General features: G+C 41.7%; 3 protein-coding genes across 11 annotated transcripts in view; all 3 read left to right on the forward strand.

Annotated features, from left to right (window-relative positions):
• LOC124031466 (rho GTPase-activating protein 39-like) overlaps positions 1-2010 on the forward strand; it is a 50625-nt gene extending 48615 nt beyond the window's left edge. For both annotated transcript variants that reach the window (XM_046342720.1, XM_046342721.1), the window contains exon 10: positions 96-2010. In XM_046342720.1, coding sequence (XP_046198676.1) covers positions 96-290 — 195 coding nt within the window. In that variant the 3' untranslated portion in view covers positions 291-2010. The remainder of the gene's footprint in view (positions 1-95) is intronic.
• Positions 2011-2554: 544 nt separating this feature from the next.
• Positions 2555-20180, forward strand: LOC124031467 (PHD finger protein 20-like). 7 transcript variants are annotated; one of them, XM_046342723.1, is made up of 17 exons: positions 2555-2668; positions 3617-3764; positions 5212-5315; positions 5509-5680; positions 5824-5908; positions 10272-10348; positions 12070-12871; positions 13101-13151; positions 13252-13521; positions 13597-13818; positions 14046-14144; positions 16056-16237; positions 16974-17073; positions 17241-17436; positions 17560-18019; positions 18249-18414; positions 18651-20180. In XM_046342723.1, exons 2-17 carry the CDS (start codon positions 3735-3737, stop codon positions 18791-18793), a joined length of 3159 nt encoding a protein of 1052 aa, XP_046198679.1. In that variant the 5' UTR covers positions 2555-2668; positions 3617-3734; the 3' UTR covers positions 18794-20180. The 7 variants fall into 7 exon arrangements, with proteins under 7 accessions (XP_046198679.1, XP_046198685.1, XP_046198684.1 ...); XM_046342724.1 differs by having other exon boundaries at positions 2572-2668; positions 3678-3764; XM_046342726.1 differs by having other exon boundaries at positions 2572-2668; positions 3678-3764; positions 5215-5315.
• A 1859-nt stretch (positions 20181-22039) lies between these two features.
• The window catches only part of LOC124031468 (protein NDRG3-like), a 55490-nt gene continuing 50012 nt past the window's right edge, over positions 22040-27517 (forward strand). For both annotated transcript variants that reach the window (XM_046342730.1, XM_046342731.1), the window contains exon 1: positions 22040-22191. The gene's annotated coding sequence lies outside the window, so the exon portion shown is untranslated. The remainder of the gene's footprint in view (positions 22192-27517) is intronic.

Genomic DNA, 27517 nt, shown 5'->3' on the forward strand with positions numbered 1-27517 from the left:
TATAAACTCATTAATTTGTCCTTAGTCAATCTGTTTCAAGTTACATACTCTGCCTTCAGTCCCTAATGATTTTATCCCACATTAATTATCCCCAGGTGTTTGCTCAGCCTGCTAATGTGTCTGTTACTAAGATGGATGTCAATAACCTTGCCATGGTGATGGCCCCCAACTGCCTCCGCTGCCAGTCTGATGACCCACGAATCATCTTTGAGAACACACGCAAGGAGATGTCTTTCCTGCGCATGCTCATCGTTCACCTGGACACCAGTTTCATTGAGGGCATTGTGTAGACTGACTCCCTTGACACCACGTGCCCCAGTGCCACTGAGAGATTTGCTCTGCGAAGCCCGCCCCACTCCATTGACCTATCGCAAAAAACACACACACACACACACTGGAAATCATACTGATCAGTTCTGTCTTCAAAGGCAGGGTCATAAGAAGATAAGAGAGAACCCAGATGTTTCACCACTGAGTACTGTACGTAAGTCACTTGACAGTGAACCCATCCTCTGTTCTACTTTCTGACTGCAGAACAATACATCTGTGCCTATATATGTGATGGAAACCCCACAATTATTGCACACACAGACTACAAATGACTTTACATCATAGGGACCGCTTTTTATCCAGTTCATCTGGATGACTTTGTTTTAACTGCATGTAAAATCAGATTTTCCTCCTACATTTATAACTGAATGTGAAGTGCCATTGTTTCTTTGCTGGATATGGGCTGTGCAGGAGGAGTCTCATATGGTTTGTACAGGATGGACATTGTCATCAGGAAACAGACCCAGGGTCCCCTCTTTATATCTATTTGGCCTCATGTATGTGTGTATGTGTGTATGTGTGTATGTGTGTATGTGTGTCTGTGTGTATGTGTGTCTGTGTGTCTGTGTGTCTGTGTGTCTGTGTGTCTGTGTGTCTGTGTGTTTGAGTTCTAGAGACTCAGACTCCAGTTCTTATTTACAAATGAGAAAAAAATGTTTAATTTAAAAATTAGCGTGCCTGTGATGTTTTTAGTAGTTCTATCAACAAGACTGCATCAGTCTCACTGCTATGTTGGTGATTTTATCTAAAAAAATATAAAAAGGTTATACCACAGCCATTTTGATATAGAGCCACAGTCTATAGTCTGACTACAGTAGAGCCACAGTCAGAGCGTACATTTCAAAGTACAAACTGGAAGCAATAAGACCATGTGTTTTGGAGCTTGCATAAAATGCCCGTTTCAGTGGTCTCCTCAACAGTGTGTGTTGTGCATTAACAACCCTCTGATTTTCAACTGCTGAGGGAGGATGTTATAAATGTATTCTGGTACATGTATGTACTATGTGTATGGGAGATCTATTCGGCAGCAGGTAGCCTAGCAGTTAGAGCGTTGGGCCAGTAACCGGAAAGGTCGCTGGTTGGAATGCCTGAGCTGACTAGGTGAAAAATCTGTTGACGTGCCCTTGAGCAAGGCACTTAATCCTAATTTTCTCCGGGGTTGCCGTACTGCTATGGCTGCACTTATCCAGTGCGTTGCCAAAAATACATGTTTTTTTTGTTGTTGCAATACACCAATATTGAAAGAGGCATAAACACATGTGTAATGTAGTAACACTATCACTTCTTTTCACCATAGATATTTTGGCTCAGGTGTTCTGTTAAAACGGGTGTAGTGATAACTGCTCTCTGCTTCCCTCGGTAAATGAAGGTCTGAATTTCACATGCATCCAAACTATGATGTAGTAAACTGACAATGTAGATAAGACACTCCCTGGAAGCTTTCATATGTAAATAATGCTTGTAAATAGTAACAGTAACTCTGGCTGTATTTTCAAATGATCATGATAAAGATAAACCTTTTTGATTTTAACTACTCATAATTTCCCTCCTGCAAGCTTGCCTTTGAAAATAGTACTGATTCAACCACTCATTGTTTGTGTTGTGTATTATGTGAACATACCCTCTGTTATTCTATGAAATGATTGTTCAAGAAAAATAAAGGTTTAATTGTAGACTGGTTATCAGACCTTTACTGGATTAAGTGTGTAAAAAAATTATATGTTATTGAGGCTATTGCCTAATGGCATTCCCTTTATTAATGTCTTGTCCAAATGTATTGTAAAGTAGGCCGACATGGTCCTCAGTTCTTTATGGTTGTCTTGTCATTGTCCTTATCGTCCTGGTAATTCAAACAAATATAGTGGATCATTTTGTACATAAGAATGTAATGCAGAAGTTGCAGGAAATTAAATTAACATGATTCGGATTTTTTTTAGTTTTAGAAAGTGCTGTCTTCTAAATAAAGGAAATATAGCCTATTTCGGAGTAAAATCGAGCTCTATTCAAGAAACAATACCCTGCCAGCATTTACAAGCCAGCAATTAGCTATGTTAGTAATACGATGTAATATAGCCTAGCCTACTATTGATGTCAATTTGCCATTGGCTGTACATGTCATATTGGCAGGCCTACGACAAAGTAATTTACTTGTGTATAGCCTGCAAATCGCCTCTACCATGCATCTCTGGAACAGAAGGTATATTTAATACATGCGTAGTTGCGCGCCGGTAGGGCGAGTGCATCGAGAGAAAAAAAATCAACTGCGTGCTCTCAAATCAGAAGCGGAGGCACCACACGCTGCACATCACCATTGGAAACACAGTATCCAGAAATCAAGGTAACATTTGATATCAGTTTTCTGCACAATTTTAGTCATTAGTATTTGAGACAGAATAGAAATAGTTTATGCATCAATAACACAAAACATTGTGTAATCTGAATGCGGCATGACGCTTCTGCTTCCTAAACAAATAACTTTTAAAGACTTGTAATGAAGATTTGTTTTGGTTTGCGGATATCTTATGCTTGGTGTAAGGTTGACTCGTCATTGTTTCGGTGGCTTCAGGGAAGTTTAAAGTGCTCTATTTCCATGCCGTATTTACCGTAAGAAAACGTGTGGCCAGGCGTAGAGGCCCGATCCTCTTATGAATGACAGTCTGAATAGCCTGTAAAATGTCTCAAGCCCGCCCATATCAGACCGCTTAAACCAATTAGCTTTATTCAAGTCACTGACAAACTACAGTGAAATATATTCAAGACTCCTTATAGAATATCGGAAGATAAACTGTCAGAAACGAATCCATAAAAGGCAGCTTTTGAATTGTATAAAATCATATGCATCTTATTTAAGCCTTACTTTGGAGTGGATGCTGGGTGAATGCTAACGTGCAAGCAGCGCTGCCAAATAATGGAGAGTGAAAAACATGGCAATTTACAGGATTAGGCTATATTTCAACATTTTATCGGCAACTAGCCTTCTATGGTTATGTTACATAGGTAATGTAAAGCCATGGACTATAGTAGGCCTATAGTTGAAGCCAAGGTCTAAATTGAAAATTATTTTCACCCTTATCGAGTCTGTGATAAACAACTGACGTGTATTTCGCGTCATTGAGGTCGCTTCCGTGCGTTTAGAGCCACACTCCACCAGAAATAATTATGCCGTATTCGTTCATAAATGCTTCGTCAGAGTATGTGTTTATGGAACCCACATAACGTTGATTCATGTTATCCATGTATGTTACATAAGCAACTGGCCTACATAACTAGCTTAATCTAATTTCAGAGACCATTTGCATTGCTATTGTCTCCCATTGTTGCAATATGTGGAATGTTCGCCTGACCAGAAAACACGTGGGTTGCCAAGTTGTGTGAAGATATCCGGCTACTATTGTTGCATTTAAATGGAATATGCTCAAAGTCTCTACACAAAGGTGAGTTTTTCCTCCCGAAATTAGGCGAATGTATTGCAAAGATCTGTTTAGAATCGTGTGTTTCCCGGGATTTTAGTGATTGTGTTTGACAATGCTAGAGGATACAAAGTATTCAGGGTGCGAGACACAATGTAACGCTCTGCGATGAACCAGACAATGGACCATTTTGAGGAGCACAGATTTTGTTTGAGCATATTTAGTCATCAAAAGCAACATTTTTGTCAATTTGACCGAATTGGAATTCAGTCATGAATCATCACACTGTGATCACTCCAGTTGGACAAAAGGATACATAATAGACAGTGTCGGAATTTCTCATCGTGCTGCCCAAGTCTTTGAAAGCTGTCTGGCTCTTGACCTCGTTATTAGGTACTGGCTGCACAAAATTCTCGAGACAGGGATTAGACAGTATTGCTATAAAATCGATGGAGTAAGGGTTACATACAGATGCTTCAAAGAGGAAGGTTTGCGTGCTGTTATGAGATCTGAAGATTGCTTTAAGCATATAACGTTATGTGTTTCTTTGCTAAGTGTTTTCGTTGGATAAACATTGGAGCCTGATAGCCTAAATGACGGGGCAGACATATTTGCTATCATAAACGAATGTCAAGCCATTTTAAGGATGTCAAGGGGGTTATGCCATCTTTGGATGACCACCAGATTTAAGGGCCTTTCACATCGCTCATTATGTAGTACGACTTTGCTTAAATTCTTATTAAACGTCTATGTAGAGCTTATGACTACTTTATGGATGCCCTATAATGGCTTAAGTTGTTATTTCTTCGTTTTTATTTATTTAGATGATACACACTACAATGTTTACACCTATCTTTGGATGCAACAAACTTAAGATTTTAGATATAGCTTAGAACTACATGGTGTCAACACACCTTTTAGACTAGGGGCTAAATTCCACTGTGCCTGCCAACATTGTTGCTCAGTCGTTGGTCTTTTGTAAACATTGTGGAATCCCTTCATGTGTCTACTGCTACAATACTAACTTCAGTAATGATCGTTTTTATTCCCCATGTGTCTACATACTTACAGTAGTTATTGTTGGGTACACACAGTATTGTGTTCCTGTATTTATGGAATAATTCCCTTTTCTCTCAGCCATATAGACAAGCCTCATCCCCTGTTCTCTCACCTCTCTTCCTGGCAGTCCTCTCAACACAATGACTAAGACCCTTAGCACCATTGTTTGCTTTCACTTTCCACCACTATGATTCATTATGTAACAAGTAAATGCTGATCAAAAGAAATTGAGAACTAACTAAATTTTCCACTGATTATGGAGTCAGACCTCTTTTGTATTTAAACCAGTTCACTATAATCCAGTCTCTAGACCAGTACGAACTCACGTTGGACCCCCGTCATGGCAGTTTTAAGAACTAGAAGTGTATGTGTGTGTCTGGTCTTTAACCGAGTAGAACTGTGTGTCTGTCAGCAGGAGGTGGATGTGGGCATGATGAGCAAGACACCCCCTAACAGAAGAGGGATAACCTTTGAGGTGGGAGCAACGCTAGAGGCCAGAGACACCCTCAAAAACTGGTGAGTCATGCTTCTGTCCCTCCATCACTCTCTCTCATTCTCAGTACAGTATGTCTTTATCTGCCTGCACTCTCTTTGTTGCATTCCTCAGCTATTTTTCAGTCTTTCTTTGTCTTTCTCTCTGTCTTTCTGTTATCCAGTTCAGTTGCTTTGCTCCCATCTCAGTCACCCCTCATATATCCCCTGCTCCTAGGTATCCGGCCAACATAGAGAAGATCGACTATAGTGATGAGAAGATCCTGATCCACTACCGTCAGTGGAGCCACCGCTATGATGAGTGGTTTGACTGGACCAGCCCCTACCTGAGACCTGTAGAGAGGATCCAGCTGAGACGACAGGGACTGCTGGACGACGATCCTATCCCTGTAAGATAGGGACTAGATCCCTACTGTTTGCTCTGCTTAGCTTTACCTGGTCTTTTGTTTGCTCCGCCTACTTCTATTGGATGTCATTTGCTCAAGCTGATACTGGATCCATGTGTGACACCTCCTTTCATCTGTCTCTTCAGGGATTTCATGTGAATGACAAGGTCCTCGCCAGTTGGACCGATTGCCGCTTCTACCCTGCCAAGGTCTTAGCAGTCAATAAAGATGGTGAGTGGTTTGGAAGTACACTCATATGCATATTGAAGGGATTTGTGTGTTCTGTGCTGCAGAATAGAGGACCACAATGGAAATGAGTCTCTTGACATTTTTGTGTTTGTATCCTTGACAATTTTGTTATGTACAGTTGAAGTCGGAAGTTTACATACACTTAGGTTGGAGTCATTAAAACTTGTTTTTCAACCACTCCACAAATGTCTTGTTAACTTCTTGCGTCAAGCCAACCCGGATCCGGGATCATGACTACAGCCTCAAGCCCATTACCATAACGCAACTACGTTAACTATTCATGGAAATCGCAAATGAAATGAAATCAATATGCTAGCTCTCATGCTTAGCCTTTTGTTAACAACACTGCCGTCTCAGATTTTCAAAAATATGCTTCTCTACCATAGCAAAACTAGCATTTAGCATTTAGCGTTAGCATTTAGCATTAGCATTTAGCGTTAGCATCACCAGGCAACATTTTCACAAAAACCAGCAAAAACATTCAATAAATGAATAACTTTGGATGTTTTCAATGAAGAGACTCTCAGTTAGATAGCAAATGTTCATTTTTCCTGAAAGATTATTTGTGCAGGAGAAATCGGTCCGTTTTCTGCGTCATGTTTGGCTACCAAAAAAAAATTAAAAATCAGTTATAAAAACGCCAAACTTTTTCCAAAATAACTCCATAATATCGACTGAAACATGGCAAACGTTGTTTAGAATCAATCCTCAAGGTGTTTTTCTACATATCTCTTCAATGATGTATCGTTCCTGGAAGTGTGCTTCTCCCTCTGTATCGAATGGTAAAATGAGTGCCACTGACAATTGCGCACCAATTTAAACAAAGGACACCGGGCGGACACCTGGCAAATGTAGTCTCTTATGGCCAATCTTCCAATGATGTGCCTACAAAAACGTCACAATGCTGCAGAAATGCTGTTTGAAATTTCATCTTTGTTTCGCCTGTAGCATCAGTTCTGTGGCACTCACAGATAATATCTTTGCAGTTTTGGAAACGTCAGAGTGTTTTCTTTCCAAAGCTGTCAATTATATGCATAGTCGAGCATCTTTTCGTGACAAAATATCTTGTTTAAAACGGGAACGTTTTTCATCCAAAAATGAAATACAGAGTTTCAAGAGTTTAATCCAACCACAGTGTCTGATTTCAAAAAGGCTTTACGGCGAAAGCACACCATACGATTATGTTAGGACAGCGCCTAGCCACAAACAACCATACAGACATTTTCCAACCAAGGAGAGGGCTCACAAAAGTCAGAAATAGCAATTAAATTAATCACAAACTTTTTTTTACCCCTTTTTCTCCCCAATTTCGTGGTATCCAATTGTTTTTAGTAGCTACTATATTGTCTCATCGCTACAACTCCCGTACGGGTTCGGGAAAGACAAAGGTTGAAAGTCATGCGTCCCACGATACACAACCCAACCAAGCCGCACTGCTTCTTAACACAGCACGTATCCAACCCGAAAGCCAGCCGCACCAATGTATTGGAGGAAACACTGTGCACCTGGCAACCTTGGTTAGCGTGCACTGCGCCACGGGAGTCGCTGTTGTGCGATGAGACAAGAATATCCCTACCGGCCAAGCCCTCCCTAACCCGGATGACGCTAGGCCAATTGTGCGTCGCCCCACGGACCTCCCGGTCGCGGCCGGTTACGACAGAGCCTGGGGGCGAACCCAGGGTCTCTGGTGGCACAGCCCTTAGCCACTTCGCCACCCGGCAGGCCCCCTAATCACTAACCTTTGATGACCTTAATCTGGTGGCACTCCCAGGACTCCATGTTACACAATAATGTTAGTTTTGTTCAATAAAGTCCCTCTTTATGTCCAAAGACCTCAGTTTAAATTGGAGCATTATGTTCAGTAATGCATTGTCTCAAATAACATCCGGTGAAATTGCAGAGAGACAAATCAAATTACATAAATACTCATCATAAACTTTGAAAGACACAAGTGTTATACATATGATTAAAGATAAACTTCTTGTTAACCAGCCTCTGTGTCAGATTTCAAAAAGGCTTTACGGCGTAAGCAAACCATACTATTATATGAGGATTGTACCCCATCAAACAAATGCAGACAATAATTTTTCATCCCGCCAGGTGCGACACAATACTCAGAAATAACAATATAATTCATGCCTTACTTTTGAATATCTTATTTTGTTGGCAATCCAATATGTCCCATAAACATCACAAATGGTCATTTTGTTCGATTAATTCCGTTGTTATATCTCAAATGTCCATTTACTTGGCGTGTTTGATCCAGAAAAACACAGGTTTCAACTCCCGCAGCATGACTACAAAATATCTAATAAGTTACCTGTAATCTTTGTCCAAACATTTCAAACAACTTTCCTAATGCAACTTGAGGTATTTTTTAATGTAAATAATCTATACAATTTAAGACGGGATAAACTGCATTCAATAGCGGATAAAAACAAAGTGGAGCGAGCTTTCAGGTCACGCGCCTCTAACAAACAGTACACTTCACTCGACCCTCGTTCTGAACAGGGCTACTTCTTCATTTCTCAAAGGAAAAACATCAACCAATTTCTAAAGATTGTTGACATCCAGTGGAAGCGATAGGAACTGCAAGCAAGTGCCTTAGAAATCTAGATTCCCATTGAAATCTCATTGAAAAGAGAGTGACCTCCAAAAACAAATTCCTGGTTGGTTTGTCCTCAGGGTTTTGCCTGCCAAATAAGTTCTGTTACACTCACAGAAATCATTCAAACACTTTTATAAACTTCAGAGTGTTTTCTATCCAAATCTCCTAATAATATGCATATCCCAGCTTCTGCGCATGAGTAGCAGGCAGTTTACTTTGGGCACGCTTTTCATCCGGATGTGAAAATACCGCCCGCTAACCTAGAGAGGTTAACAAACTATAGTTTTGGCAAGTCGGTCTACTTTTGTGCATGACACAAGTCATTTTTCCAACAATTGTTTACAGACAGATTATTTCACTTATAATTCACTGTATCACGATTCCAGTTGGTCAGAAGTCAACATACAGTAAGTTGACTGTGTCTTTAAACAGCCTGGACAATTCCAGAAAATGATGTCATGGCTTTAGAAGATGACAATAGGCTAATTGACATCATTTGAGTCAATTGGAGGTGTACCTGTGGATGTATTGCAGGGCCTACCTTCAAACTCAGTGCCTCTTTTCTTGACATCATGGGAAAATCAAAATAAATCAGCCAAGACCTCAGAAAAATATTGTAGACCTCCAAGTCTGGTTCATTCTTGGGAGCAATTTCCAAACGCCTGATTATGTAAGTATAAACACCATGGGACCACACAGCCGTCATACCGCTCAGGAAGGAGATCCATACTGTCTCCTAGAGATGAACGTACTTTGGTGCAAAAAGTGCAAATCAATCCCAGAACAACAGAAAAGCACATTGTGAAGATGCTGGAGGAAACGGATACGAAGATATCTATATCCACAATAAAACGAGTCCTATATTGACAACATGAAAGGCTGCTCAGCAAGGAAGAAGCCACTGCTCCAAAACTGCCATTAAAAAAAAGCCAGACTATGGTTTGAACTGCACATGGGGACAAAGAACACCATCCCAACCATGAAGCACAGGGGTGGCAGCATCATGTTGTGGGGGTGCTTTACAGCAGGAGGGACTGGTGCACTTCACAAAATAGATGGCTTCATGTGGAAGGAATATTATGTGGATATATTGAAGCAACATCCGAAGACATCAGTCAGGAAGTTAAAGCTTGGTCGCAAATGGGTCTTCCAAATGGATAATGACCCAAAGCATACTTCCAAAGTTGTGGCAAAATGGCTTAAGGACAACAAAGTCAAGGTACTGAAGTGGCCATCACAAAGCCCTGACCTCAATCCTATAGAAAATGTGTGTGCAGAACTGAAAAAGTTTGTGCGAGCAAGGAGGCCTACCAACCTGACTCAGTTACACCAGCTCTTGTCAGGAGTTATTGCGGGAAGCTTGTGGAAGGCTACCCAAAATGTTTGACCTAAGTTTAAATTGTTTAAGGCAATGCTACCAAATACTAATTGAGTGTATGTACACTTCTGACCCACTGGGAATGTGATGAAAGAAATAAAGGCTGAAATAAATAATTATCTCTATTATTCTGACATTTCATATTCGTAAAATAAAGCGGTGATACTAACTGACCCAAGACAGGGAATGTTTTACTTGGATTAAATGTCAGGAATTGTGAAACTGAGTTTAAATGTATTTGGCTAAGGTCCCTCAGTTGAGCAGTGAATTTCAAACACTGATTCAACCACATTTTTAATTTGTTAAATTATATAAAATCAAGCATCAACCTGATCCATCTGATCTCCATTTGCCCTCAGCATCTTACACCGTGAAGTTTTATGATGGAGTCGTCCAGACAGTGAAGGGGATCCACGTGAAGCCTTTTGTCAGAGAGGTGAGCTCTTTGTTTCCTTCTCTCACCAGGGACAGTCAATTGTTTGTACCTGCTCAAATGGCACATACGGTGCCTTCAGAAAGTATTCACGCACCTTGACTTTTTCCACATTTTGTTGACACAGCCTGAGTTTAAAATGGATTAAATTGACATTTTGTGTCAATGGCCTACACACAATACCCCATAATGTCAAAGTGGAATTACGTTTTTAGAAATGTTTTCAAATTAATAAATGAACAGTTGAAATGTCTTGAGTCAATAAGTATTCAACCCCTTTGTTATGGCAAGCCAAAATAAGCTCAAGAGTAAAAATGTGCTTAACAAGTCACATAAGTTGCATGGACTCACTGTGTGCAATAATAGTGTTTAACATGAATTTTTATTGACTACCTAATCTCTGTACCGCACACATCAAATTATCTGTAAGGTCCCTCGGTTGAGCAGTGAATTTCAAACACAGATTCATCCACAATGATTAGGGAGGTGTCTGGTCGCAAAGACGGGCACCTATTGGTAGATGGGTAAATAAAAATAAATAAAAAAGCAGACATTGAATATCCCATTGAGCATGGTGACGTTATTAATTACACTTTGAATGGTGTATCAATTCACCCAGCCACTACAAAGATACAGGTGTCCTTCCTAACTCAGTTGTCAGAGATTAAGGAAACCGCTCAGGGATTTCCCCATAAGGACAATGGTGAATTTAACACTGTTACAGAGTAGAATGGCTGTGATAGGAGAAAACTGAGGATGGATCAATTACATTGTAGTTACTCCACAATACTAACCTAATTAACAGACTGAAAAGAATGAAGCCTCTATAGAATACAAATATTCCAAAACATGCATCTGGTTTGCAATTAGGCACTAAAGTAGAACTGCAAAAAATGTGACAAAGAAGTGAACTTTATATCCTGAATACAAAGCATTATGTCCAACACATCACGGAGTACCACTCTTCATATTTTCAAGCCTGGTGGTGGTTGCATCGTGTTATGGGTATGCTTGTCATCTGCAAGGACTACAGAGTTTTTTTTTAGGATAAAAAAAAAAATAGAGCTAAGCACAGGCAAAATCCTAGAGGAAAACCTGGTTCAGTCTGCTTTCCAACAGACACTGTCAGACAAATTCACCTTTCAGCAGGACAATAACCTAAAACACAAGGCCAAATATACACTGGAGTTGTTTACCAAGATGACATTGAATGTTCCTGGGTGGCTTAGATACAGTTTTGACTTAAATCAGCTTGAAAATCTATGGCAAGACTTGAAAATGGCTGTCTAGTAATGATCAACACCAAATTTGACAGAGGTTGAAGCATTTTTAAAAGGACAATGTGCAAATATTGTACAATCCAGGTGTGCAAAGCTCTTAGACGTACCCCAAAAGACTCGCAGCTGTAATCGCTGCCAAAGGTGATTCTAACGTGTATGGACTCGGGTGTAAATGAGAGATTTCTGTATTTCATATTCAATAAATATGCACAAATGTATAACAACATACTTCCACTTTGTCATTATTGTGTGTAGATGAAAACCCAATTTAATTCAGGCAATAACGCAACAAAATGTGGAATGAGTCAAGAGGTATGAATACTTTCTGAAGGCACTGTCTCTGTTCATATTGTGTTGGCTTGCCATGCAAAGGGTCACATTTCTGTGGGTCATACTTTGCCTTATTTTCCTCTCTTTTCTTCACCCCTCTCTTCCTGGAACTAGAGAGGAGGAGGGAAGACTCGGTCTGCTGAGAGGAATGGAGTCAGGAAGCATCAGAATGGCAGAGAACGGAGGCCTCAGGAAAACAGCCCCAAGAATAAAAGGGCCAGACGCAGTACCTCTGACCTGGAGGGAGACAGTGAGACCGAGGATAATAATGAGGTTGATGAATGGGACAAGAGGGAGGGACAGGAGAAGACCAAGAGGAAGGACGGTGAGGTGGACGTCACCAAAGATAGTCCACCCGCGATTAAGCTGGAGGAGCATACAGAGCAGCATGCAGGACAGAACGACCTCCGGGATCACATGATAGCCACTGTGGGCCCGAACGGAGTGAAGGTGGAAGAAGACCGAGGACAGAAGGTGGAAGAAGACCGAGGACAGAAGGTGGAAGAAGACCGAGGACAGAAGGTGGAAGAAGACCGAGGACAGAAGGTGGAAGAAGACCGAGGACAGAAGGTGGAAGAAGACCGAGGACAGAAGGTGGAAGAAGACCGAGGACAGAAGGTGGAAGAAGACCGAGGACAGAAGGTGGAAGAAGACCGAGGACAGTGTGAGGAGAGGTCTACTCATAATTTAAATGGAGGGATAAAAAAAGAGATGGAAATGGAAACTGAGTACACAGTCCTGAGCTCACCAAATGAACCTAAGCCACCCACTGAGTCACCCAATCAGATGTCAACACTGACAGGGCCAGTGTCTATCCCATTACCCTCAGCTTTGTCCACCAATGACGAAGTGGAGCAGAAGGCAGCGAGCCAACCGGAGAGCTCAAAATCTGCACCAGTGGACCTCCCAGTGAAACGTAAGACGACACCCTTCAGAAAATCACTATCCAAAAGGACTTATTTCCAAATAATGGAAGCTGTCACTGCAGTTATATTTCAAGGTTCTGTCCACATTTCAAGTCGACAAAATAGTATAGAAGGTTTGAATATATTTATGAGAATTCTGAGAGAGTGAAGTGTTTTTAATTTGTTGTTGAATGTCATCAGTCAGGGATTGTCAGTTTTATATGGTGTCTTTTGTTCCAGCAATAAGGAAGCAGGGTTTTCACAACCCCAACAGATTCAGCAGAGAGCCATGTGAGTTCTCCCCCTGCTCTCTGTTAGATCAGTTTACATGTTTCTTTCCACTCCTAGCTGTTTGTCCATCCTCTCTTACACATCTCCATTGTGTTTTCAGTGTACAGAGTGATCAAAAACCAGCCTCCCCCAGTCCTGTCCATCAACTTGGACCACAACCCGTTTAAATGCAGCGCTGTGGGTTGCACCAAGTCGTTCCGCAAGGCCAAGCTGCTTCACTACCACATGAAGTACTACCACGGAGAGGACCAGCAGCTAGAGGATGACCTCAGCCCCACCAGGAGCGTCCAGACCCAGGCCTCAGAGAAGCACCCCTTCCCTACCATTCTGGAGAGTCCTAAGAGGAGACGCACCATCTCTGCCTCAATGCGTGAGTATAAAAAAATGGCTGTTGATAGATTTACCCAAAGGTTTAGTCATAATAATGTTTTTCTATGCCTGGCAGACTCCACTGTGCACAGTCCTATCAGAACTCCCCCGTCTCCACGTAGTGAGGCAAAGACAATGAGCAGACGCAGGTCAGTGCCACCTGCTGTCAGCACAGAGCCAACGCAGAGCCAGCAGCAGAGGGCACTGCTGAGGGAGAAGAGCAAAGAGAACCAGCTGGACAGGAATGGCCAGAGACCGGTGGTGACAGAGACGTTTATGAGCAGTGGCATGGACTTAGGTGTGTATAAAATGGAGACGTGGAAAGATCTAAAGAGAGGGCTTAAATAGGTCAATAGATGGGAGCAAATGTGTAGGCATCTTAGCTGATTTCTGATCAGAGATTCATTTTCACTTTCTCTAAATGTGACAACAGGAATATTGTGAATTTGGCATGCTCTAGTGTTTGTAATGCGTTCAGGATCTAAAGCACTCTCTTAACTCTTGGTTCACTCTGTGTCACTCCAGGATTGGTGAAAGAACGAGACCGGCTGAAGGATAAGAAACAAACGGACTTCCTTCGCGTTAAAGTGAAGAAAAAGAAGAAGAAAAAGAAGGCCAAGTCTGGTAAGAAGGGGACTCTAGTCACCCTACCGTTCTGAATGGGGCCCGTGTCCTGTTGCTCAGCTGCATGTGCAACGCTTCATACAGGCCGTTGGAAGGCCCCTGAGCACAGAGCCATCCTGCATTCCTCTTGGTGTGGTAGGTGTAGGTCTGTGTGGGATTATCACTAAAACTACCTGTCCACACTACTGGCCTATACCGCTTCATCAGTCAAATAGCCACTGCTCATTTCATTTGCATCAGCAGTCTTGTGCTTTTACCTCCCTTTTCACTGACCTTTAATGATACGCACATCTTCGGCTCATGTTTGGTTCATATAATAACACATTAGCCTAGGAAGGCCTTTATTATGGATTTAATAACCATCTCACTCATCTGTGAAAAGTCTAATGCTGACCACAAGCCACTGTGACACCACTTCTCTAACCAAGTTTGAACCACTATTGGTCTGTTGACCTAGTTTAAATTCACTCTGAGTGTGGATAACACTTGTTATAACACCTTTTAGGAGGATAGTTTATTTACTATGCACAATTAGACTATATTTACACTGTTTTGGCCAGTTCACCTCTCAGAAATACTCAAGTAGAGGTATTTTATGGACACAAGTTGACCATTTATGGTTTCTTTGTTATACGGAAATATTCCCCTACCAATAATAGTATCTTTAGCTGTAAACATCAGAGGTCTGTTTTTATATAGTGTTTGTTTGTCCCCCCCCCCCCCCAATAGAGTATCTCTTGTTTGTCCTCATCAGCAAGTCCAAAGTTGACATTTTGTTCTGTGTCTGCTTCCCCCTCCCCTTTATTAACAGAGTACACAGGTCAATATTCTCCTCACTACATCTCAATATTCGCTCTTCAGTCCAAATTGAATTTGCCACTCAAATCCCCCTCTCACACAATCACAAGCCTGAGTTATATATACCACTGCAGGCCCGGATACAACCAGTCAGAGCAGATACACATGGATGGTGGGTATCAGGGTGTGTATGTTATGTGTGTGTGTCGCTCTCTCCCTTTTGCCATTATTCTTTGCCTGGTGTCAATCCAAGTCATTTGTCCTTGGCTTCGACCTGTATCTTTTCAATTCTGTATCAAACCGATATTGCTCATTATTTTCCACACTTTCTGGCGTGAAAAGCAAACTAACTGTTGTCACGGTTGAGGACTGATTCTATGGTTTATTGATAGAATCAAGGGCGTTTTTTTGCTGCTATGGCTTGCTTTATACTCATTATTGTGCAACATACAGAGCTATGTATAAGGGATATACAGTTAACTGCCAAAATAAAGGAAACGACAACAAAATGTCTTACTAGAACGTTGGGCAACCATGCGATTCCAGAACAGCTTATATGTGCCATGGCATAGAGAGAGAGAGACACACACACACACCCTTTAAACCCCTATGCTCCTTTGAGACCCCTCTTAAAGTCACTGGGATCTCTTCTAGCCATGGTAGCCAAAATAATGGGCAACTGGGTATTTTTATACATGACCCAAAGCATGATTGGATGTTAATTGCTTAATTAACTCAGGAACCACACCTGTGTAGAAGCACCTGCTTTCAATATACTTTGTATCCCTCATTTACTCAAGTGTTTCCTTTATTTTGGCACTTAAATGTACATTAAAATACTGTGGATGAAATTAGCTATAGTTTATTCCTATATTTTCTACCATTATTGCTGGTGTTACAATATTCTCTTGATCAAACATGTCATTTGGATGTAAATTCTGTTATCTTCTGGGGACTCACATTGAGAAATATACTGTTTGGTATGAAACTAGCTCATGGAAGAAATATAGATGTCTATGTAGTATTGCAATGTTTCTAAAAGAGACTAGGGTCATCTTGACCAGGATTGTTTGTATTAGTTAATCTTTTCCATCCCTTGATTTCCCCTCCTAGATGAGGATAGCATCAGTGATTGGTCAACTGACAGCTGTGAGTGGAGTGATGATGAGCAGGGGGCGGAGCTGGACGTCACTACTCCACCCCTGAATCTGGGCTCTGTTGCCATGGAGACGGGCGCTCAGGAGATTGTGCGTTGTGTCTGTGAGGTGGAAGAGGAAAATGATTTCATGATACAGGTGAGCTACCTTGGGGTTTTACCTGGCTCTAGCCCAAACCTCCCTCCAATACACATCAGTGAGACTGCGAGACTAGTGGATTCCTACCAACTCTATATATTTAAATCAATCACATTTGTCAAATGGCACCTAATCTCTCTGAGACAGATTCTGCGATTCTGTAAACCTAAGAATCTATCGCGACGGGATGGAATGTGTAGGATAACAAGCAGCAGTAGTTCAGGTGTTATGATAGTGACGGTTTGTCGATGCTGATGGTTTGTCGGGACTTTTACCGTTGTGACTAGATGGAGTTAGGCCTACAGTTGGGCTAGGCCTCAGGCCTACCAGATGGCCTACTAGATGGAGTTGGGACTACACTTATTGACAATTGGAGCATTTTAACTAAGCCTAACCCTTTTCCTAACCTTAACCTCATTCACATAAACTGCTATGTTAATTCTCCCACCTTGCCATGATAGTTCTAACCTGCTATGTAAACAAAGCATCAGCCTTGACAAACCATTAGTATCACCACATCAGTGTTTGGGTTTTTCATCCCCGATTATTTGGACGTATCAGGATTGGGGAAAGGCCGTCCTTAAACATTATTTCTGGAGTAAACTGAGATTAAATAGCACCTAACTGAAGGCCAAGCCCATCTCAGGCCAACCATTAGCAGCTGAGAGAAACCTTGATTTGCATGATTGAGTAGTTGATAGTAACTCTGCTCCCTGGCCTTGTCTCTCTCCCTCAGTGTGAGGAGTGTCTGTGCTGGCAGCATGGCACCTGCATGGGCCTCCTGGAGGAGAACGTCCCTGACAAATACGCTTGCTACGTCTGCCGAGACCCACCAGGTGAGAGCCAGGAACACACAACTGGGATTGCTAGTAAATCCATCGCAGGTTTCTCCACAGGCGTTTAAAAGAGGCTCACACTAAACTAAATAAGCCAATACAATTAACTGTAATTTTTCTGGATGTGTCTTATGATACCATGTGACCCTTCATGATCTTTGTTCCAGGTCAGAGGCAGAGCCTGCGGTACTGGTATGACCGTGATTGGCTGAGCAGGGGTCACATGTACGGTCTGTCCTTCCTGGATGAAAACTACTCCCACCAGAATGCAAAGAAGATTGCAGCAACACACCAGCTACTAGGAGACGTCCACCATGTGGTGGAGGTGCTCAATGGCCTGCAGCTCAAGATGAGCATCCTACAGTAAGTAGAGGAATAGAATGGGAAAAACAATCCATCTATACACTAATATGAATGAATATCTTATACGCTTATGAAATGAGTAGAGTCTGTATGGAGTCTGAATGCCTGTGTGTGGCCCTGTAGTACCCAAACCCACCCGGACTTGCGGCTGTGGTGCCAGCCCTGGAAGCGGGCAGAGAGGCCCTGGAGGAGAGACGGCTCGGGGACGGGCACTGACGCAGCACCGTCTCCAGCGCCAACAGACGAGGGCTCAGAGAGGGACCACAAGAGTCTTGCACGTGGGGGAGCAGAAGCTCTGATGTCAGCCGCCATGGAGAAGCTCAGTCGAGCCTCCTCTTCCGCCTTCTCGCCATACCAGTCGTTCCAGGACTCGTACATTATGAGTGAGCACTGCTACCAGAAGCCGCGGGCGTACTACCCTGCGGTGGAGCAGAGGCTGGTTGTGGAGACCACACGGAGGGGCTCTGAGCTGGAGGACAGCCTGAGGAGTACTGAGGACCTCCTGGAGAGAGAGCAGCGCTATGGAGGCATGCTAGAGACAGCCAGGCCCAAAGCCCACACACACCTGAACACTCACACCAAGGTTAGTGCTGTTTCAGCCCACACACACCCCTGAACACTCACCCCAAGGTCCGTTCTATTTCAGCCAGTGATGTAGTGGTAAAACAATAGGTGGGTATACAACTGTGATCGCTGGTCCTTGTTAAAAAACTAAAGCTTCCTATACTCTCTATCCATACATCCTGCATGCACAATACTATAGAGTGGTAGTCAACCTTATGACTGAAGCATCTTCTTTCCCATGTGTCCAGTGCTCAGATGTTGGTCGCTGGGGCCAGGCCGAGGTGAAGATGGAGGGAGGGGACGGAGACGGCAGTAGCCAGCAGCACCAGTGGCAGATCAACCTGCTGGATCACATAGATGCCGTACAGGAAGAGGTCACTCACAGGATGGACTTCATTGAGAGGGAGCTGGATGGTGAGGCATGCCCTTTGTTTTCTGTCAGCAAGTAAAGAGTTTTGTGATGCCACTGATTGTATATGTACAATGAGGAAAAAGAGATTTTAAAGCAAAACAACTCAAGACATTGCCCACTTACCTGTCACAAAGGTGTAGCCACAATCAATACATCTACTGTATATTATAGGTTCTTCTCAGCTATGCATCTGACATGAGTGATTGACAGTGTTGTCTGTTCCGTCTTTTCTCCTCAGTGTTGGAGAGTTGGCTGGACTACACAGGGGAGCTGGAGCCCCCAGAGCCTCTGGCTCGCCTGCCTCAGCTTAAACACAGCATGAAGCTGCTGCTAACAGAGCTGGCTAAGGTGCAGCAGATTGCCCTGTGCTGCTCCACATGAGGGTGCCAGTGAGCAGTGTGACATCCATATTCACAGACCAACACAGCACTCCCAAGAGACAATGCAGTGGAGAGCAGCCACTCACAGGTCTATCTATGGCATATGGGGGTTGGACTGAGGAGAAATGACCAGATAATTAAATGCAAATGCACTTTCAGTATACTGCAGACTAGTGGGAGCATTTCATGGCATGGGGTAAAATGCTTGAGGATGACAGTTGGTGTTCCTCTGTAAAGCCTCTAGTCTGTACAGGGAAAAGCCCACATAATGGAAATGTGCTGTATCGTGGTCATTGCAGTAGGTAATGGATGGAGTCAATACAAGAGAGAACAAACGGGGACAGTTTATGATCGGATGGGTTTTGTTGGTGCAAACCTGCATCATATTAATGCCTTGGTCTGAGGTTTTGTTTGAAGCTTACTGTCATGCACTCCACAAATTGATGAGCTGTACTATGTATTCAAAGATCTCACCTGAACTTCTGATAGGCACACTGTCAATATTCAAAATGACAGCTTTTGGAAACACTGTCCTTGGAGCCATATTTTGCAACTATTTTTCCTGTCTGAATATTGTAAAGTACTTAGTCAATGATAATCCAATTTGTAAGTCGCTCTGGATAAGAGCGTCTGCTAAATGACTTAAATGTAAATGTAAAATAATCTCGCATAATTATTAAGCTTATGTTTGCTGATCATGTGGATTGTTTTACAGAGCACAACCTTAATAAGGTTATAAATAGGGTGTGACAATACAAACTATATTCTTATAATGGTACTGTATAGATAAGATGAATCTTTCAGATTTTACGTAGTGACTTTTTACTTGGTCTGTATTATAGACACTGGAGGGACAGTACACAGTTTGATGACGAGTGACGTTTCTGGATTTTTGTTTTAATATTGTTTAAATGTGGTTTCTTTCCAACGCTAATGTCACTTGTATTTTGTTGGATTCCGTGCTTCTTCTCTTCTATGCTATTCACTGTCGTCTCGCGAGTTCCTGCCCTACTACTTTGCAGATGCATGCCAGATCTTAGAATGCCTGCAATAGGTGTAACATTTTAGCCAACCACCTCGTATGATATAGCAATCTGGTGCCCGACTGCAGTCTGACGTGGCACACAGCCATTGGTAGATGCAATGCAACGCCTGCCCTGCACATCTAGTCGTGCAGGAACTCGACCTTTAACTTTTCTTCACTGTAGCTTTTGGCTTACTGCAAATGTGTGTGGAGATGTCTGCTACAACCTCAGCAACTTGTGTTCTTTTCCCAGTGGAAGACTTGTAACAGATCCACGATTTTCCTTTTCTTGTATCGTTTTATCTGTACTGTTTATTTGCAATATTTTGTATTTCTTGTGTAAATACATCTGAATGTTTCCTGGGATGACTTTGTATTGATGGTTATTTTTCAACATAGCCCTCCAAAGAGCCATACTGTACTAGTGGGTCAACCAGGTGAAGAATCTAACAAGATGTTGAAAAAATGCAACAAATATGCTGGTACATAAATACACTATCTCTCATTGATATATTCGGAAAGTATACAGACCCCTTGACTTTTTCCATATTTTGTTACATTATAGCCTTATTCTAAAACCTATAAACATTTTTTTTAAATGTTTCAATGACAAAGGGTTCTTATTTTTTTTAAATGTATTAAATATTTTTTTTAAACATACCTGCCTCCTGTTTCAATTGATCATCCTTGAGATGTTTCTACAACTTGGAGTCCATCTGTGGTATATTCAATTGATTGTACATGATTTGGAAAGGCACACACCTGTCTATAGAAGGTTCCACAGTTGACAGTGCATGTCAGAGCAAAAACCAAGCCATAGAGCTTCGAGACAGGATTGTGTCGAGGCACAGATATGGGGAAGGGTATCAAAACATTTCTGCAGCATTGAAGGTCCCCAAGAACACAGTGGCCTCCAACATTCTTAAATGGAAGAAGTTTGGAACTACCAAGACTTCCTAGCTGGCAGCTAAACTGAGCAATCGGTGGAAAAGGGCCTTGGTCACGGAGGTGACCAAGAACCGGATGGTCACTCTGACAGAGCTCCGGAGTTCCTCTGAAAATGGGAGAATCTTCCAGGAGGACAACTACCTCTGCAGCAGTCCACCAATCAGGCATTTATGGTAAAGTGCCCAGACAGAAGCCACTCCCCAGTGAAAGGTACATGGCAGCCTGCTTGGAATTTGCCAAAAGGCACCTAAAGGACTCAGACCATTAGAAATAAGATTCATTGGTCTGATGAAACCAAGATTTAACACTTTGGCCTGAATTCCAAGCGTCACGTCTGGAGGAAACCTGGCACAATCCCTACGATGAAGCATGGTGGTGGCAGCATCATGCTGTGGGTATGTTTTTCAGCGGTAGGGTCTGAAAGACTAGTCAGGATCGAGAGAAAGATTAACAGAGCAAAGTACAGAGAGACCCTTGGTGAAAACCTGCTCCAGAGTTCTCAGGACCTCAGACTGGGGCAAAGGTTCACCTTCGAACAGGACAATGACCCTAAGCAGTCTCTGAATGTCCTTGAGTGGCCCAGCCAGAGCACGGACTTGAACCCGATCTAACATTTCTGGAGAGACCTGAAAATAGCTGTGCAGCGACACTCCCCATCCAAGCTGACATAGCTTGATAAAAATGGGAGAAACTTCCCAAATACAGGTGTGCCAAGCTTATAGCTTCATACCGAAGAAGACTCAAGGCTGTAATTGATGCCAATGGTGCTTTTTTGGTCAATTGTGCTTTTTTGGCCACATTTTGCTTCACAATTCAGGCTGTGCTGCAAAATCCAGAAACAAAACATTGCTTTATCAAAACATTATCTTTATCTATCCCTTCCTCATTGCATGTTTATTTTTCACCCTCATTTTATGAGGACTTGAAGGAAGCGGTCTTGCTGATCGCCACATTTTTACAGCTGGTCTGGAAATAGCCTACAACTTCAAAACAAGTCCGAGGTTTAGATTAAATCGAATTTTTTTTTAACATGTTGCATCACCGCCTGTTTGTATTCTTATTCAATCAGTTGAGGATTGAAATTGAATTCTAAGCGCATAATCTCCGAGAAATGGGTCAATTCAATGATGATGGGACTGATAGTGTACACTAGTTTTTTGACAGAATCTTCTCAGTTAAACCTCTTGGGGGCGTTCAAATTAATTGCTACTGCCTCCTCGTAGGCTATTGGTTGGCTGCTTCGTTCGCTTCCCCTCTGTGTCAAGAACGCAATGTGTAGTTCCGCCCTGAGAGTGACATCGAAATACTCGTTGAAATAGGAACGCAACCAGGCAAAGAACAAGAACGTGCAGTTTATACCACCGGTATTTCACCAAAAGTCCAGAGGATTTGACGCATATCTAACGGATACGTATTCAACCCAAGCGGTAAGTGTAGATTTTATTCAATCCAAGCGGTAAATATAGATCTTGACATTTTCTAATATTGCTATGCCAACAGCAAATGTGGCCATTGGTGTGGATAATCCACCAGTTCGCGGTGTATTCTTGATATAATATCCCATATTCATCTTCCAGCCAGTTCTAATGTAGGCCTAGGTGAGATCTGTGAGTAACCAATATTAAACGTCACAATAGTGTCCAATGTAATCCACGATTCTGCGCGGGTTGAAACAAATGTAACAAGATGAGGTTAACTTGATAAGTGTCAAATTCTGCATGCGTAAATGCACACGAACTGTATTGCTATTTTATAGCTCAACAAGCCTATTCACTTTCATTGTTGCCTCTAACACGATTTGCTGCTGCGACAGTAGCCTCTGTAGGATATAATTTCCTGTTGAATAACTTACTTTTGTTTTACAGGTTAAGCACTTCATACTGTACGTCAATGGCCCGCCCATATCTATGTCTCAACATCGAACGATTAGGAAGGCGGTTGCTGAATATTGTCACGATCCCCGAGATAGAGCAATATAAAAACTACCTGCCCTGTTTCACTCTCACGTCTAGAACCGTTCAGTGTAACATCAACGTTACAAAACATGATCTCGCTCGTAGTCTACTGAATTTTATGGTTGCTTAATTAAGTAGACAAGACTTGGCATATCCACGCTGTTACACTGATGTAGTTGGCAACCAGTGGCGTGGAGAAATTAGGCTACATATCATTATTCTGGCACCACATGACATTGTCAGCAGTCACCTGGATAGGGTCTATGAGACCAGGCTGGGATAGGTGAAGGTCACACAGGTGAATCTGAACTGTAGGTCATTGGATTCAGGCGTGTAATCATTAGTACAAACCAGGGGTGTCAAACTCATTCCTTGGATGCTCTAATGTTTTTCGCCTTTCTTTTCAGTTATGACCTAGACAACCAGGTGAGGGGAGTTCCTTACTAATTACTGACCTTAATTCATCAATCGTGTACAAGGGAGGAGTAAAATCCCCCAGACTCTCGGCCCTCCATGGAAAGATTCTGACACGTGTGCTTGTATTTCAAACTCATAAAAGACACACCCTCGTTTTATGACCTTGGGGGGAATCCCCGTGACCATCTTGGTCAGTCCAAACAAGGGTAGTTTGCAATGTAAGCACCCGTTTCTGTGAGTGTACAATTATGTTCACTTCGGGGTCTGCACTAAGAAATGTCAGCCGAAACTTACAACCACAACGTAAATATGGATAAGTCAACATACAAGTGTAAGTAAAAACAAATGTAAAAAGGGTAGAAATTGTACTAGTAATGCACATGACGGCACAAACAAGTCTCGTAAATTAATGTTTGGTTAGCTTTTGGAAATTATAGAAATAAAAAAAAACTCTTCCTTCAGAAGCTCCAGTTATGCAGGCTAACCGTAGTTAATCTCATTTAATTTGCTAGCTATCATACAGTAGGTGTATATTAATAATGATAAAGTTAATATAAGTAGACATGCAATCATAATTGACGTAGTGCATATAAAAAGCACCCACAATCATCGCGGGATGCACGAGTGATGAATTTCCGGGCAATGGAGGTCCATTTAAAAATCATTCCTTCCTCCCGTACTCTTCAGACTTGATGTCGACCGATTATGATTTTTCGATGCCGATACAGATTATTGGAGGACAAAAAAGGGAGATACCGATTAAACATATTATGGGCTTTTGGATGGCTGTTCTTAAGGTGATTCCACAGGTTGGTGGTATTTTTTTATTTAGCCGTTGCTGACCCCATGCTTACATCTTTATCACAAATAAGACACTTTGCTTTCTCTGGTGCCAATTCCATGTAATAGTCCCACACTGGTGCTTTGCTTTTCTCTGCCATCTGTAAAACACACACACAGCTCTGAAGTGACAATTATACTGAAGTCTGCTTAGGAGACAAATACTCAACTGTTTGAATAAAAATGTAGTTTAAGTTAACTGCCATGAATGTTAAACAAAAACTGTAATTTCTATATGCAGGAAATCCTATTTTAATAATATGCATGGTAAGAATTGACTACCAAAGTGCGAGTCATAATTCCCATGACACCTTCTAGCAAAATCTGAAAAGCGGTTCCTTCATTCATTTATTCCATAGGATATTTTTAGATTCACGTAAAATAAGGTCTGTGTTTCATGTAGGCTTACAACACCTTGCCAATTTTATACCTGTGTAGATATCCATAGGACAAGGTAACTCTGATCAATATTGGCTAAATATAAGCGAATAATTGTTTTGTAGAGTGGATTTATGAAAATATGTTGACAAACGATACCTTATCCTAGTGAGATTTACACGGGTATCAAAACGCAGAGGCGGTTTAAGCCTGAACGAAACACAGACCTTATTGGAAGTAGATCAAGACATTCTCTATGGAAGACATGAATGGTAAAATAATGAAGGAACCCCTTTCAAGTTCAGCCGCAAGTTATTACACAAATTATAACGCGTCAACTATTTCTCTCTAAACCATATACCTTTGACTATTACGAGCCTGCTGCTGCCACCCCTCAATCAGACTGCTCTATCCATAAACTTAACTATAATAAACACACAGAAATACGAGCCTTAGTTTCTGGATTTGACCTATCACCTCGAAAACAAAACGTTTATTCCGTTCCGTATTTTATCTAACGGGTGGCATATATGAGTCTAAATATTCCTGTTACATTGCACAACCTTCAACGTTATGTCATAATTACGTAAAAGTCTGGCAAATTAGTTCGCAAAGAGCCAGGTGGCCCAAACTGTTGCATATACCCTGACTCTGTGTGCAATGAACGCAAGAGGTGATACAATTTCACCTGGTTAATATTGCCTGCTAACCTGGATTTATTTAAGCAAAATATGCAGGTTTAAAAATATATGCTTGTGTATTGATCTTAAGAATGGCACTGATGTTTATGGTTAAGTACACATTGGAGTAACGACAGTCGTTGATTGTTTTTTATAAGATAAGTTTAATGCTAGCTAGCAACTTACCTTGGCTATACTGCATTCGCGTAACAGGCAGGCTCCTCGTGGAGTGCAATGTAATCAGGTGGTTAGAGCGTTGGACTAGTTAACTGTAAGGTTGCAAGATTGTATCCCCCCGAGCTGACAAGGTAAAAATCTGTCATTCTGCCCCTGAACGAGGCAGTTAACCCACCGTTCTTAGGCCGTCATTGAAAATAAGAATGTGTTCTTAACTGACTTGCCTAGTTAAATAAAGGTGTAAAAAATAACAATTGCAGCCCAAAAATACCGATTTCCGATTGTTATGAAACCTTGAAACCGGCCCAAAGTCATCAGAAGTGTCCACTTAATTTGAGGGCTGAGGGGATAGGGTATGTCTTAAGTGTTTGGAATTCAGCCGTGGTCCAAACAGTTGCATTTTGCAACAGAATTTGGAGTTTATATTGGACAAATTCAGGTAGGTCATTCCTCGTTTTATTCTGTTTTCTTTTGCTTGGTTCTGTTTGGTTCCTAGTGAATACACCCCAGGTGTTTGAATTCAGTTGGTGGGAGGGAGGGACTATTACCTGAATGACCTCAACAATGCCACATAATCAGAGGCGTGCATAGTTTACAAAATAAACACTAACATTCTTTCCAGTTGTTTTCATTCACAACAGTGCTCCCATTACATGACCACTACAGGCTTTTGGTCAGTTTACTATGGTCTAAAGAGGCTTTAGTTTGACACACCAAAGAGACACCGAAATTCTACTTTAGACCAGAGATCATCAACTAAATTCCACCGCAGGCTGATATTTTTTTCTCGAGTGGATGGTCGGGATCCCGCATCTCTTTATTATGCGTCAGAATACTTGGGGCAGATTAGCAAAATTAAAGTCAATTGTTTTTACAGTCTTATGTCCAACAATGAAAATAAAATAACATTTTGCTCAGGAAACTTGGGGGCCCAAATAAAACCACCCACGCACGGGCTGCCAGTTGGGGACCCTGCTTTAGACGTTGTTATCATAATAGCCTTAGCCTTCTATTGGGAGGGAGCTGCAGTCCACCATAGTTAATTATCACAGTAGAAAGTGATGCTTAACAGGTGACTGTTGACAGTGTCTTGTGGTGCCAGAGGAATGATATGTAGTGTAATCTCTCCACACCATTCACATCCCAAAGTCCTTTCTCCAACAAAGCTGATACGTGCTCAACTGTGGGGCAAGACAGACTGGGTTGGCTTTCAATCAGAACAACTCACAGCTTTTAGCCTTTTGTTGCATACGCATTAATATTGTACGCGTGCTATTGTCAACTAACCCGTCTGAGCGTCTGCTAAATGACTTAAATGTAAATGTAAACGTAAATCTACCAAAGAGAATATTCAAATTTATACTCAGGATGCCACGTCCTTTCTCCATTCTACATTAATGTGGATGCTACCATGATTACAGATAATCATGAATAATGATGAGTGAGAAAGTTAGAGGCACAAAGATCGTACCTACAAGACATGCGAACATCTCACCAATAACAGGGGAGGTTAGCCATTTTTGAAGGGGGTATGATATTTGTGCCTCGATTTTATTCACGATTCATTTAGGATTATCCGTAATCAAGATAGCATCCACATTCCTGTCAACGTGTTCAGAAACGTATTATATTCTTTCTTACAATAAAAGTACAAATTTGTTAACAAACTTCCCCAAGCTATAAGATACTTTTTTCAATAGGCGCTAAAGCAGTTAGCATCTATGAATGGGTTAGTCCAGACTCAGACTGTTTTAACGCTCTTGGTTTGACCACCAGTTATAATTTTTCCTCATCAATCTACACACAATACCCCATAATAACAAAGCAAAAAATGTTTTTATTTTATTTACATAAGTATTCAGATCCTTTGCTATGTGACTCGAAATTGAGCTCTGGTGAATTATGTTTCCATTGTTCATCCTTGAGATGTTTCTACAATTTGATTGGAGTTCACCTGTGGTAAATTAAATTGATTGGACATGATTTGGAAAGGTACACACCTGTCAAAATAAGGTCCCACAGTTGACAGTGCATGTCAGAGCTAAAACCAAGCCATGAGGTGTGGTGGCTAATTTCTGCATTAGGAGAAACAAACTTCACGCACCAGTCAGAGTTATATTTAAACTACATCTTTAATAATAAGATACCACTGACTTTCAAATGATTCGCTATTTCTAATGAACTGTTGAGAGTGACAACACAAAAGTACAAAGATCTTTTATAGCCAAGATACACCCCTCTCAAACTACATGACAAAACACAGATATTAGGAACACTTCACAAAGGGACTTTATAATTGAGAAAGG

The sequence above is a fragment of the Oncorhynchus gorbuscha genome, linkage group LG03 (assembly GCF_021184085.1).
Source record: "Oncorhynchus gorbuscha isolate QuinsamMale2020 ecotype Even-year linkage group LG03, OgorEven_v1.0, whole genome shotgun sequence".
In the NCBI taxonomy this organism is placed as follows: domain Eukaryota; kingdom Metazoa; phylum Chordata; class Actinopteri; order Salmoniformes; family Salmonidae; genus Oncorhynchus; species Oncorhynchus gorbuscha.